At 43.8% G+C, this 13,255-nt stretch overlaps 1 protein-coding gene across 1 annotated transcript in view; it reads right to left on the bottom strand.

Moving 5' to 3' along the window:
- ADAMTS2 (ADAM metallopeptidase with thrombospondin type 1 motif 2) overlaps positions 1-4,269 on the bottom strand; it is a 174,833-nt gene extending 170,564 nt beyond the window's left edge. The window contains exons 1-2 of the mRNA XM_071443303.1: positions 3,961-4,269; positions 2,641-3,002 (exon numbers count right to left, since the gene is read on the bottom strand). Coding sequence (XP_071299404.1) covers positions 2,641-3,002; positions 3,961-4,048 — 450 coding nt within the window. The 5' untranslated portion in view covers positions 4,049-4,269. The remainder of the gene's footprint in view (positions 1-2,640; positions 3,003-3,960) is intronic.
- Between the last annotated feature and the right edge of the window lie 8,986 nt (positions 4,270-13,255).

A 13,255-nucleotide genomic window follows, 5' to 3' on the forward strand; every position in this document is an offset into this window, starting at 1 on the left:
CAGAAGACCACAAGAAGATGTCAAACCATCTTCAAAAGCAAGCACTTCAAAAATAAATACTAGGAATGAAATTAATCAAGTTTATAATGTAAAATTCTAACACTTGTCTGTTGACAACTCAGTTGTAAGAGAGATCCACCATCCCCATCTCCAGAATAACCTAGAAAATGTGGTGGAAATACTTGGGCCAACTGAAGAAAACTAGGTGTGAAGTAAAAACCAGACATAGAAAAACAGTTGACAATAGCTTTCTCCATGTCTTTATTCACTTCCAAATGTCAATAAACCCAAGAAAAGCATCCAGCCCAGTGGTCTCTAAGTATGTCTTGCTGGCAACACATTGCTCCAAGGAATCTTCAATACTCCTTGCAAAAAGCAAGAAATAAAGGGAGAGACAATCACAAGCAGTATTAACTTCTGTGGTTACTTGCTTATTATTTCTGCCCACAGAGCAGTGGCTTCTGGAGAAACATTGGTATAATTCCTTTGAGTTTGTGTAATTCTATTGATAATCTGTTTTATACACTCACCCCACAAGAAAGAAAGAAACTGAGATGGAGGGAAAGGGTAGAGATGGAACATGGTACCCAAGGGACTGGAGTTCAATTTGTTGTTCCAAAACAGATTTACTGCACAATCTCAGGGAAATCTTTACAGCCTAAAGGTACTGAGGCAATGCTTCCTGCAGGAAGGCTTCAGTGACCTGGGCAAAAAAAATACATCTCTGCACATACATCTCTACATCTACCATGTAGATACACCCAGGAGGAAGCAGTAATCCATTTCCAAATATATCAGCATAAACACAGTAATTGTAATTCCATGTGAAAATCATTCAGATTAGAATGTGGCACCTCCCAGCCCAGACCAACTCTCCAGTTTATTCTAATGGAAACAAGAACACTGGAAAAGGCAGGCACGCAGGTTGGGCATACAGGTTGAAAAACTACAATTTCTTTGGTAGTTTTCTGGATTCCAGTCTTTTATGAGTGCATTTATTATTGCATTGAGGCCTGGCTTCACACCTTTGCATTTGAGACGTAACAAATGTGAAAAAAGCAGTAATTTATAAAGCCTTTCATTTATACCTTCATTTTATAAACCATTCTCGTTCTTTGTCATTTTTACATGCAACATGAGGCCTTGGACCTTTAAAGTCTCATCCAAAGTTTGGCTTTAATTCCTGTTCTGTTTTATCATAACTCTTTTGTCTAAATATAAGGAGCCTACATTCAGGCAAACACTGGAAGGAAGCAGGAACAAGCCTCCCCCCCGCCCTTACAGTCAACACCTGTGCTGAGGAGAACACAAGGTGAGGAGTAGCCATCAACAAGATCTTCCTCCACCTTTCAGCACGGATGAACAAGGAAGAAGAGCTTTTGCTCTGCCCCAGTTTTAAAAGTAAAGAGCAAGTAAATCTTGAGCAAGTAAATTTGCCTTACACAAAATGATCTGTGCTAGACACAAGGAGAGCACAGAACTTTTGCTTCCCCCCCGAGGCAGAACTGCAGGCTCACACTCTGCTCTCTGAATGGCTCTTCTTGCTCAGTCCTGGTGCTTCTCTTACCCTCAGCCAGCTGTCCACATCAAACAACTGCAGCATTAAAACCTGCTTCTCAAAACAGGAATGCACATGGCTAGGAGAAACCACAGGAAAGGAAAGACTAAGGGGAAAAATATTTGATTCCCTTCCATTCTCAGATAGCCAACATACTATCTCCATACATGTCATCTTCTTGGCACAGCAAATGAACAACTTCCTATGACTAAATAAATAGAAATACAACTGACTCCTACTTGTTCTTTATGCAGAGGCAGAATGCATTACAATTAAGCAATCTCAAAATTACAAACTCTAAAGGCTAGAGCAAGGAAATACGGGCTGGATAAACTGGTCATTATAAAGGAAAATAGAGCCCCTTTCTCACTAAACAAATTGCTGTGCAGTAATCACTGTTCAAATGACAGTGTGACAGTTTAGGATGTCAGGGACAAACAGTGATAATCTGAGTGCTGAACATGCACTCCAGAACAGAAAGCTGCAGCCAGTTTTAAAGCACACAGCTTTGACAAATGTATCACAGGGGGCTGTTTTGCTCATAAAACTCAAAGTCTTCTGCAACTTTTCATCAATCACTTGATTAGGCAATGAAACTCACCAAGTGAAATATCCAAGAAAACAGACTCTGAATAAATTTAGATTTTCCAGGACAAAACCATATTTTACCTATCAAATGTATTTCCAAGGTAGTCCAGCCCATTATTTGGGATTAACTCTTTCTAACATTTACCCTTGCAGGCTGTGAGAAGTGGAAGAGGATGCTGAGAACTTGCCACCTAACCTTCTGGTTTAGAGCATCAGACCCCTCAAGACTCTTTACCACAAATCAGCATAAATGCTGGTTTCAGCTGCTCTGTTCCAGAGTAGCTACCTCAGAGCATGTGCTCAAACTTCTAGTGCCACTGTCTGTAAAGCAGCGCTTGGTGCAGCACAGCTATTCCCACACAAGGGAACATTAGTTAATTTGCATTCACAGTTACCATATGAGGTGTGAGTTTCTGACAGTCCACACATTTTATATTTAAAGACTGTAGGAAATTAATATAATTATCTTTGATATAATAACAAAAGTAACTTACCAGTCCATCGCAATTGCTGATAGCAACAGAAGCGTTTGGCAGATCAGTGATATCCCCAACATAGAGGCAATTCCCATAGAGAGGTTCAATATGAGTCTCCTCAGAGTCCTCCTGCCACTCAACTGTTGCTCCAGGGGCCACGAGTCTGGAGTTTGGCCGCAACCTGAAGTGAAACTCTCTTCCAAAAACAGTGACATTGTAAAATATCTGCTCACTTGCTGCTTCATGTTGCAAGTCCTCCACAGCTCTCCTGAAGCGTGCTTTTGGCGGTCCAGACACCAAGTGGGATAGGAACCTGCCCTCTGAATCGGTGCTTGTGGGGATGACAAGGCTGTACTCCTCTATATTCCTCAGGATTGAATCTTTACAGGGAGAAAGCAAGAGAGGACAGAGATACTAGAACTAAACATATCCTGATGCCGCGGGATTTTTATTCCATTATTCATTAGCACAGCAGACACTTACATAAGGCAGATGGACACTGCACTCTTTGCAGGCACTTGGCTCACCTGCATGAAGTGTGCAGAGTTCACTCAAACTTGCCATTTCTTCCTCAAAATACCAGACGGCAGAGTGAGCCTCCCCACCCTGCCAGGACCCCGCACTCCTGCCCCTGCAGCGAGGTCCCGCTCCCCTTTGCCCACCCAGCCCGGACCCCGCACTCCTGCACGCCCATTTAGTGACCGGGTCGCCTCGGGGACTTTGGGGGTTTCCCGGGTGGCCAGCGCTGAAGACAGGGCGTTGATTCACTTCGGGACTGCTCGCAGGGGCAGGGGTAGGGGCTGGCTTTGCAGGTGGTAAGCCTGCAAGGCAAAGGCACGTCCCCAAACTACCCCCGGTGCGGCGGGTTTGAGTCGAGCGGTGATGGGGACGCCGCGGGCAGCGATGGGGAGCGGTCTCAGTGGGGAGCCCGGGAGTTTCGGACGGAGGAGATGGCCCGGGCAAGAGGAGGAGGAGGAGGCAGAGGAGCTGCCATGTGTTTCAGCCCGCACGGGGAGCCCCAGGCACCGCTCCCTGCCCGCCGGGGCTCGCCCGCTCCTTGGGGCAGGCAGCGGGCGGCGCGGGGCTGCGGGCAGCGCTGTCACTGCCGGGCGCTCCCGGCTCCCTTCCCCGCCGGCGGCGCGGCTGCCCGGTCCCCGTCCCCGCCTGCCGCTTGCAGGAAACAACTGGAAACCCGGCAAAAGTAGCCGCAGAAGAAGTTCAAGGGGAGCCGAAAGCCGCGGGGCGGCGAGCCGCTACTTGGGACGGGCGGGCTGCGGGCACCGGCCGCCGGCAGCGGGGCAGGGCGAGCAGCCCCGAAGGCGTCCCGGCGGAACCTACCTCTGTCCCCGGGGCGCCGCAGGGCGCCGGCGGGCAGGGCGAGCGCGCAGCAGAGCAGGAGGCAGGCGATGCCCGCGGGAGGGTCCATCGCGGCGGTCCCGGCCCGACGCGGGGGCCGGCGCCCGGGCTGCCCGCAGCCGGGGCGGGCCAGGCGGCAGCCCCGCTCCGCGCTGCTCCGCTCCGCTCAGCGCTGCCCCGCGCCCCGCCGCCCGCGCATTCGCCCAGCCGCAGCCGCAGCGGCAGTGGCGGCCGCGCTCCCGGCTCGCAGCGAAGCAGAGACACCAGGAGGCGGCGGGGGTATAGTACTGGAAGCACAGGGCGTGCGGAGTGAAGTCAGGCTGATTGACAGAGGCGCTGCCACACGGCGCAGCCCGGCCGCGGGGAGCGGGGACGGGACCGCCCGCCCCGCCGGGGCAGCCCCCGCGCCGCCCCCGCCGCGCTCCGGGCAGCCCCAGCCGGCAGCGCCCGCCCCGCGCCGCGCCCCGCTCCGGGACGGGCCCGCCGGCGGCGACGGGAGTTGGCAGAACGCGGGGGGAAGCGAAAAGAAACGCCCCGCGCCGGGATCAGGAGCCCCCGGGAGCCGGGGCAGCGTCCCGCGGGCTGCGCCGTCCCGGCTGTGCATCCGTATGGAAAGGACCAGAGACAGACGAGGCTGACAAACTTAGGGCACCTCGGCCTGAGTTGCGTTGCAGTCCTGGTTTCCAGTTGACAGCAGGGACCCAAATGGAAAAAGTGCCAGCAGTAGAGGCAAATCACGGTCAGAGATCTTCATCTGATCCAATAAATTACTCTAAGCAGCCATTTCACAGGAAAAATTGTTAGGGCTATATGCTAATAAGACTGAAATTGCTTCCTGCAATCTTATATTAAATATCTGCAACTGGAGAGATAGACCCTGAAAGTCTTTAGGAATACTATAAATACAATATAGAAGAAGGATTTTTAAATAATTAAAAAATCAAGACTGGCCTTTATGGTAAAAAACAAGTTATATTTGTTTCCATATGGCCAGGATAAATGCCATACTGCTTATTCCCTTCAAATAATGTGTCTATTTACTCAGCTTTTACATTGCTGGGATCATCTGCTGTTTTCACCACTTCACTCTTTAACCTTGCAGAATCCTATTAGCCCTTCTTGTGCTCCTGCTGGCCCTGCCAGCCCACAGCCCTACCTACCCAAGGCTGATTCTCACTGTATCTGCATGTGTTAGACCTCTCTGGAAAGCTGCAGGCAATGACTTCCTGCAGGAAGCTGGTCTTCTGCCAAGGAATTTTCCTGGGTATCCTTGAATATTCTTGCTCCTTTATGACTAAGGGTCCAGCTATTACCTTCCACCCCTATGTTATGGATACAAATGAAGGGTATAGAAGAAAAATAACAGCAAGGCAGTCCTGCTCCCTGCTCATGAATAGGGCTTATGGACCCCAGCCCCAATCAGTTGTGGCAGTATATGATTTCTGCTTGCTTGGTTTGATGTTCTGATTTGGCTTTCCCATTCTTTGGGTTAAGGATAAAAAGGGAAAGATTATTCTGAATGATGAGGTAGATCAATTTTTACATTGCATTCAAACATCCCTTTTCTTATCTTTTCAAATGACCCCTATTTGGAATTGCTGTCTGCACCAGGCTTCTCCCAGTTCTTCCTTTTGGTTTGTTTTTATGTTGGCTCTTTTTTTTTTTTTTTTTTTTTTTTTTTTTTGTTTGTTTGTTTGATTTGGGTTTGGGTCCATATTGAGCAGCTTCTCTTACTTAAAACCTCATATGCTTTCATCAGTACACAGCTGGTAAAGTTCCAACTTCATTTTTATTGGACTTGTATTTTAAGCTGATGATGTGGCTTTTTTCTGTTTCATCCATCCCATCCTGCTCGAATTGAAATAACTTCTGCACATAAACTTGAAAGGGAGAGGGGTTGGCCTTCTACATTTGAAATCAAGGTTCTTATTTGTATATGATACATCCAAAAAAAAAAGTGACAGAGTAGATTATACAAATACAAAACAACCCAGCCATTAGTTCCACTAATTAAGATGGATTTTTGCTCTTAAAAATACTGGAGGTTAGAAAATATGCTTTAATATGGATAACAGCTGTACTGCAGAGCAATGATGTAAAAAAAAGAATCAGTAGCTGCCTTCATGCAGTTTATTTCTATAGAGAAACCAAGTTCCGTGTGCACATGTTGTTACCTTATCACATGGAGACAAAAGCTCCATGGGCTCCAGGGCTTTGGGGGACTGTTTTACAACCTCCTTTAAAATTTAAAAAAAAAACCCAAACTGATAACCAGTGTCAAACAACAGAGCCAGATCTGCAGTTGGTAAAAACTGTGCTTCCACTGCACTCGCTGGAATAAATCCTGATCCCCACTGAAGCCAGTGAGAGTTTTGCCATTGACTCCAGCAGAGCCAAGATTTTCTGCAGTAGATTCTCAGTGAGACTTAGACCAACTGAGGATGTGCCACATGGCTTACCAATGGGCCTGTTATGCTTCCACAGGAAAAATGGATGCATGTTTGACCCTGAGGAGGTGTCCACAGCATGCCAACCACCACAGAGCCCAGAGGAGTGAAATTCAAGAGTCCTTATGTCCCTGCCATTACACCACTGTAGCAGAGAAATTCAGGGAAATACCCTCCTCAAAACTAATTCTCCATTTCCTAAACTGGGCTTCTTCTCACAGACAGGATGTGGTGTGGGTTTCCTTAGTGGGGCATTGCCATGGCTGTGACCATGGCTTCTATACATTTTACAATCAGCTAGAATAAAAGTCAGTGTGGAATATATGGACTGCTGCATTAATTATAGTCCACAACCCTCTAAGTTAATTGGTGGGAATGAAGTCACACCATATTTATTTCACTGGAATGAAGGGAGAAGGACTAGATACTGCAACTGTGCTTGGATGTTTCGATCTGAGAGCATGGCTGTGCTCTGCCAGCCATGACTACAGTCACACAGATGTTTGCCTTCACTGGATACAGGCATACAGAAAGGAGAAAATGATGCTCTGTGTGTCCTGAATGAATGCCCACACTGAAGGAAAGGTGTCCTAGCAGCTGAAATACCTGAATTAGTTTCAAACTAGCCAGCAGAGGTATGAACAGCCCTGTAACTTAACTGATACAGGGCTCAGCACAGACTGTGGAGTCTTTATTGGATTTACAGATTTTCTAATCCACACCAAGTTTGTGCTATCTGTTCCTGTTCCAGCTAGGGTGCATCTGCATAAACTGCAGCCAGACTTTCCCTTGGAGATGTTCTCACAACATTTAATTTTGCTTAGGAAAATGAATAGATCCTAAGCTTAATCACCAGTACTGCTCTGAAGGTGTTTTAAACACATATAACTGCACATTGCAATGAGAAATATTCTGTATCTGGAATCTCTAAGATCTCTTGCTGTTTTCAAGGGAAAATCACTCTTTTCCTCTTTTTAGTGGGGCTGTGAGGGGAGATGCTGGATTGCAGCACTGTGCCTTCTGCAAAGGGCACACCAACGCCTAGGCAGGTAACTTTGAGTCTGCTTATGGCTCAAAGCAGTCCAAGCTCTCAGGTGAGAGGTTCCCCAAAAGGGGAATTGTCATTCCTCACCTCCTGATGGGGAAGATGGTACCTGTCTGCACAAGGGCTGCATTTTTCCTGTGTTTCTCAAGCAGATGATTGTCTTTGCTCTCACCCTTGACTGCCATGCACACTTTGTGGCTATGCAATGTTATAAAGCTTAATAAAAAGGAAGAAAAATTAAAACAGTGTGCCAGTTCATTTCCTTCACACTTGACATTTCCAGGTTTCATATTGTTTGAACCCTTTTGCCATTATGTGGCATTATGATGTACTACCTAGGAAAAAAAGGATGTATTTAATGCTGATTTTGAAGCAGTGCAAGCTAAAGAGCAGAAATTAAGATTGGGACAGTCCTACCTTCCCCCCCCCCCTTTACTTCAGCAGGGTAACAAAACAATATATCACACAAAAAATAGACCAACGGAACTATTAATAAATTATCAAATTATTCAGCTCTTGCTAATAATTTCACTTCCACTTCTTTTTTAGGAAAGTGCCAAAGAAATATTCCAAGATAAGTGAAGTGAAAATGAACAGTAATACCCAGGCCAGTCCCTTGGATTCTTGGAGTAAGAAATCAGGTAATTTTACAGAAGATATTAACGTCTTTAACTAAAATCCTGCCTTCAACAGAAAGCTACTGACTGAAGGTATAAAAGCAGGGCATCCCCTCTGAGCTTTCTCAGACCCAGCTCCTAAGCCATTCCCAGGAATGCTTAGTGTGCCCAGGCTCCTCAGGAGCCTTGGTGATTCTGCTGAGCCAGGAGCAGCAAGGGACATACCCCAGAATTTCAGAGGCTTTACTTAGAAAAACCTGGGCAGTTTTACATTCTGAAGCTGTCACTGTTGGACAATGGGACTTAGCTCTCACTTCAGCTGTTGAAGATTCAAGTGTCCATCCTTCCAAGACAGAACAGAGCAGCAATTCCTCCCAGCCCTGTTCCATGTGTCACTGCTGGGACACCTGCAGCCTGGGACAGTCCAAAGGTCCTGCTGCCTGCAATTCTCTCAGGCCAAGAGATTAACCTGTGAGATGCTGCTCACACAGGGACCAGCTGTGGGTACCTTCCTAGGTCTGTGTTCATTGATAACACAGGCTCCAATTCCTTCTGTGCTGGGCCACAGCTGCTGCCTGAGCACAGCCTTGCTCCTGAACTGTCCACACACACAAGTTTGCACTCAGATCCAGGGAAGGAAGTAACAGAACTGCAGGGAGGGATCCAAGTTTCCTTCAGCATTGTCAGTATTTGGTTCAGTCACTTTGTCCTGATTTTGTGGCCCATGGTAGATGTTCAATCTTAATTCCCCTTTATGTATTATGCTAACAGAGAAAATGCAAAATTTCATTGCTAACATTTCTTCCACTAATCATCTGCATTTACCAGCTAGTTGTCTTTTGATAAATATTACAATCTCTCCCCTATGTTTTCATCTTGATTCTTTCTATTCAGATTTATTGCCTCACTATTAATATTCCAGCCATGTGATTTATCCCAGCATGTTCCCGGAATACTTGCCTTCTCTATATAAATATTTGAATGATCCTAATTTCAACTAATTAGTACTGGGACATTTGATTTCCCTCTTGAAGAATTCTCATTTGCTACTAACCAGTTCCTTTCCAGTATAAGAGACACCTATTTTGAGGGGAGAGAATAGAGGTACTGAATGAACCAAACACTTTTTCAACATTGTTCTACCCTTCTTTGTATTGTTCATGTCAATCTGATGCCAAAATAACTCTCCTAGGTCAGAAAGCTCAAAAACATCGAGTACACATGCAGTGACAATAAAGCATTCCTATCCTGCCTATCAACATGCTTCCAACCTTACAGGCCTTATTTAATATCTTATTATGCCACAAACTGGGACAATTCACTAAGTTCAAATCTTGGAAATATAACAAAGTTTGATGGCCCTCAGATCACTTCCTCTGTTAGCTTTACCTATAAAGGAAGTTTAGGCCTCAAACAAAAGTTTGGGGGTTTTTTCCCAGTGCAAATCTATACATACATATATATATATAAAATTATTTTTGTACATATATATGCAAAGCCATATATAATTTTCCCTGAAAAACATTTAGCAAGTTTGGCCTAAATACATTGGCTTTGTGCACCATGACTTCTTAAAAAGAGAAGGATCAACATCTTCCAGGAGAAACATTTCTGCAGGAAAAACATGTTTCTAGTCAATGTTCTAACTTATTGCTGAGAAATAATTTTGATGGAACAGTTTCAACCAACCATACTTACAAATTTTTCTGCTAGAAAGAAATCATTTCAGAAGCATTTCAGCCATGCAGTTTTCTTCACTCTCCAGAAAAACCACACCACTCATTCTCACTGATTCACCCACTGCTTATATTAATAGGTCACTTGTTCAGTTTAAGCATTGTCTTAGTGAGTAAAGAAACACATAAAGACCGTATATTAAGAAACAAAGCAAAAGTATTCCTAATAACTAGTAGCAAATGCCTCTGAAATATTTGTTAAAAAATCCAAGTACAACCAGAACACAAGATTATTCCTAAAACAGAGAAAATTTGAAAATTAAGACTTATCAAGATCTTCAGATTCAATTCTCTCTTCAAATTAAACAAATTTCACTTTCTGGTTGCCTGCTTCACAGCTGCAACTCTGATAATAGGACATCTTAGTAATTTATATCTTCACTAAAAACAAATACCCATTTAAAATAGACCAGGCCATTTTCCAGTTTCAGAATCATTATTTGTGTATTTGTATTGAAGTAATGCCTAGAAGGCTCAGCTGAGACTGAGGTCTATTGAGTTAGTAAGACAGTGAAGAAAGTGACCTCCCTAAGTACAAAATTCAATATAGCAGTTTAGTGAAACAAGTACAAAAATAAGGATTTCCATCCCAAAATTCTAACAGTTTGGATAATATTTTAAAAAATCATCTCTGCAGTCCTTATCTATTACTTGTAGGCACACTTTTCAAATAGTATTTATTCTTTACATTTACAAACAGTTTATCTGAATAATTTTATCCTTTAACAACAGAAGTCTTAGGCTAATTCCCTTCTCACCGCCTACTCCATCTCCTCGAGAGATGCCGTGCGTTTGCAACTTACCCTTTTTTATTTTTTTCCCCCTTAATCATGCTTGCTGGGAGCCATAAAGCTGAAAGGGAGAAAACCGTAAATAATTGCATCTTCAGAGATGAATTTAAGCTTTAAGCAGTGGCAGAAATACTGAATTCCTATGCTCCACCATGCTTTATCAGAGAAGGCCTTACAAATTAGGGTAAGGAAAACTTGCTACCACCCAGGACCCTATATTTTAAGAGGTTTTTCATCAGTCACAGAAATGATAGACTTTCTGTAGCTGCTGTTTCAGTATATAAGTAACACAGAAGGAAAAGCACAGCAGATTACTGGGATCCTATCCAATATGGAGTATCTGCAGCCTCAAGTCAAACAAGCTCAGAAGGCTCATGGAATTTGACTCAGTGAGAAATGCCAACTCAGGGGGAAGGTCACAATCACAGTGCCGAAGGATAAAGGAAAACAGTTCTCAGACTGTTGGGAAAGGGGAAGCTTTTGGGAATGTGCATTTTCTACCTTAAAAAAAGAGAGTTATGTTAAGATTGTGAATTTTGCACTTCCTCTAGCTCCAGTCTCCAAGCCTGCCAAATGATGTGGCACTGCACATAGAAGCTCTACCTAATCCTCCACTCATTCACATGAGGAAACGAGGGCAGGAATTCTTTAGGAACATTTAAAAGCAAGCCACTTCCATCATTTGTCACTAAGAAAAATTTGAGAAAAGGACTCAGAATAGAATAATTTCTGTTCACCTTTATCATGCAGGAATTGAATCCCATCCCTGTCTTCTATTTAATCCCCAAACACAACTTACTTGAGTGTGAGCTGGCACTCCTAAGAGTGAACTATAAATTGTGTCACACTAACATCAAAGGAAAATAGCATGGAAAATCTCTAGTAAGCCCAGGGCTATTATTGAAACACATGCAGTAAAACAACCAAATGTTTCTGGCTGTTCTTCAGCTTATTCTTTAAATGACATGTCAGGGTCTAGCCTAATAGAAGAGCTTTAACTTGGGTAAACCTGCTCTATGTTACACAGAAAGAATTGTTGCTTCAGAAAGTCCAGTTTAGTGGAAATAATAGAGCAAGCTCACAGAAATGTAAATTTAAGGAAACACATTCAGAAAGCATAATAAGAAATAATTTTCACCTGAAAATTCAAAGCTGCAGAAAGCTGGCTCGGTGCAATAAGTGCAAATCACACATTAGGCATTTCAGTGCCCCAAGGCAACAATGGGAAAATCTTGATATTTCTAATGACCTTCTTCATTTCATAAATGTAATAAAATCACTTTCAAATGGATATCTTATGTTTAGCAAATTTATAACTGGCTTTTGCTCCACTTTCAACCAATGGTTGACAAGTAGACTGCAGCGCTCAGTCCATGACCTGAAAGCTTGTTAGCAGCCTTCCTTGTTCTTTGGTCCTTTGTATTGATTTCAGAGTATCACAGGGAGTATCTTATGATTGTTCCTGTCCTTTATAGACATATAAATCAAGAGTAAATTCACTGAACTAAGAGCTGTGACCCTCATGTGAAATGGATGTTAATACAATCAAGATCACCTACTGACGACGTGGTTTTGAATCATTTCAGCCTGCTGTGCTTACAGCATCCCTGTCTCTAACTTGTAGTTTTGGGCAATTATTTAAGGTGCATTTCATATTCAGACAGCAAAGAATCCCTAAATACAGAAGCAGGTGAAAAACATGAAGTATATCTACCAAATGTGATGCCCTACAATTTATTTCCTCAGTCATCATGGGGCAGTCTGGGGGGTTTTGGGCTGCTTGAGTTTCGGAATAGGTAACCAACTGCAGTGGAGTATTTTACTGACCTGCTCACAATAATGATGTGATACTACATAAGGGATACTGCATCAATGATCAAAGTGCATGAGCTTTGCATTCCCTAACAACTATTTCCATCTGAAATAACTTCTGGATTCTCTCTTCTTTAGGCACTGCTGTACATGGATTGCTGAACTTCAAAAGGGGTCAGTGTATCTTGTCTATGTCAAAGATGAGCTCTTTAAAAGCAGAAATAACTCTAGTTTCTGATCTGTGTTCATGAGTGCAAGGCCTTTCATTTCTCCAAAGCATTTATGGAAGCAGCGTGATGGACCTGCAGAACTCCCTGCAGCTTTCTCCAGCTTGAAGGCATGTTGTGATTGAGTGGACAGAGGCCTCAGACACCAGAATTAGCTGTGCCTTTCCTTTTGCATATTTGCTTCCAGCATTCCTCTTTGTAAATGTTGAAGACCGTGGCACTCAGTTCTGCCAGGGCAATGCTTGAGTACAAACAAGATCAAACCCTTCCAGTGAAACAGTAGGTAAAATTACATCTGCCTCCTAATTACTACTGAGGCAATTCTTGATAGAACATGTCTACTTAATGTTTTACAGTTCAATAAAACTGTAAAATGCACATCTTCATTAGGTGGCATATTACAAAATGATTTTAATAGGGCTAATTTACAACTAGTCTGTCTACACTGAGCTTTGGGCATGTTCTGTAGAGATTGAGAACATAATTTCCATTATAGGGAGTACAGAGTAACACAGGTCCTGCCTAAACTTGGTCAATTCTCATCACTGGTCAAACTGAAGACACCAGTATAGACCTGTGCATTCATCAGACTCTTTCAGTTC

This window comes from Agelaius tricolor, unplaced genomic scaffold, assembly GCF_023055355.1.
Source record: "Agelaius tricolor isolate 1412-34295 unplaced genomic scaffold, bAgeTri1.0.p SCAF_18, whole genome shotgun sequence".
NCBI classification, from domain to species: Eukaryota; Metazoa; Chordata; class Aves; order Passeriformes; family Icteridae; genus Agelaius; species Agelaius tricolor.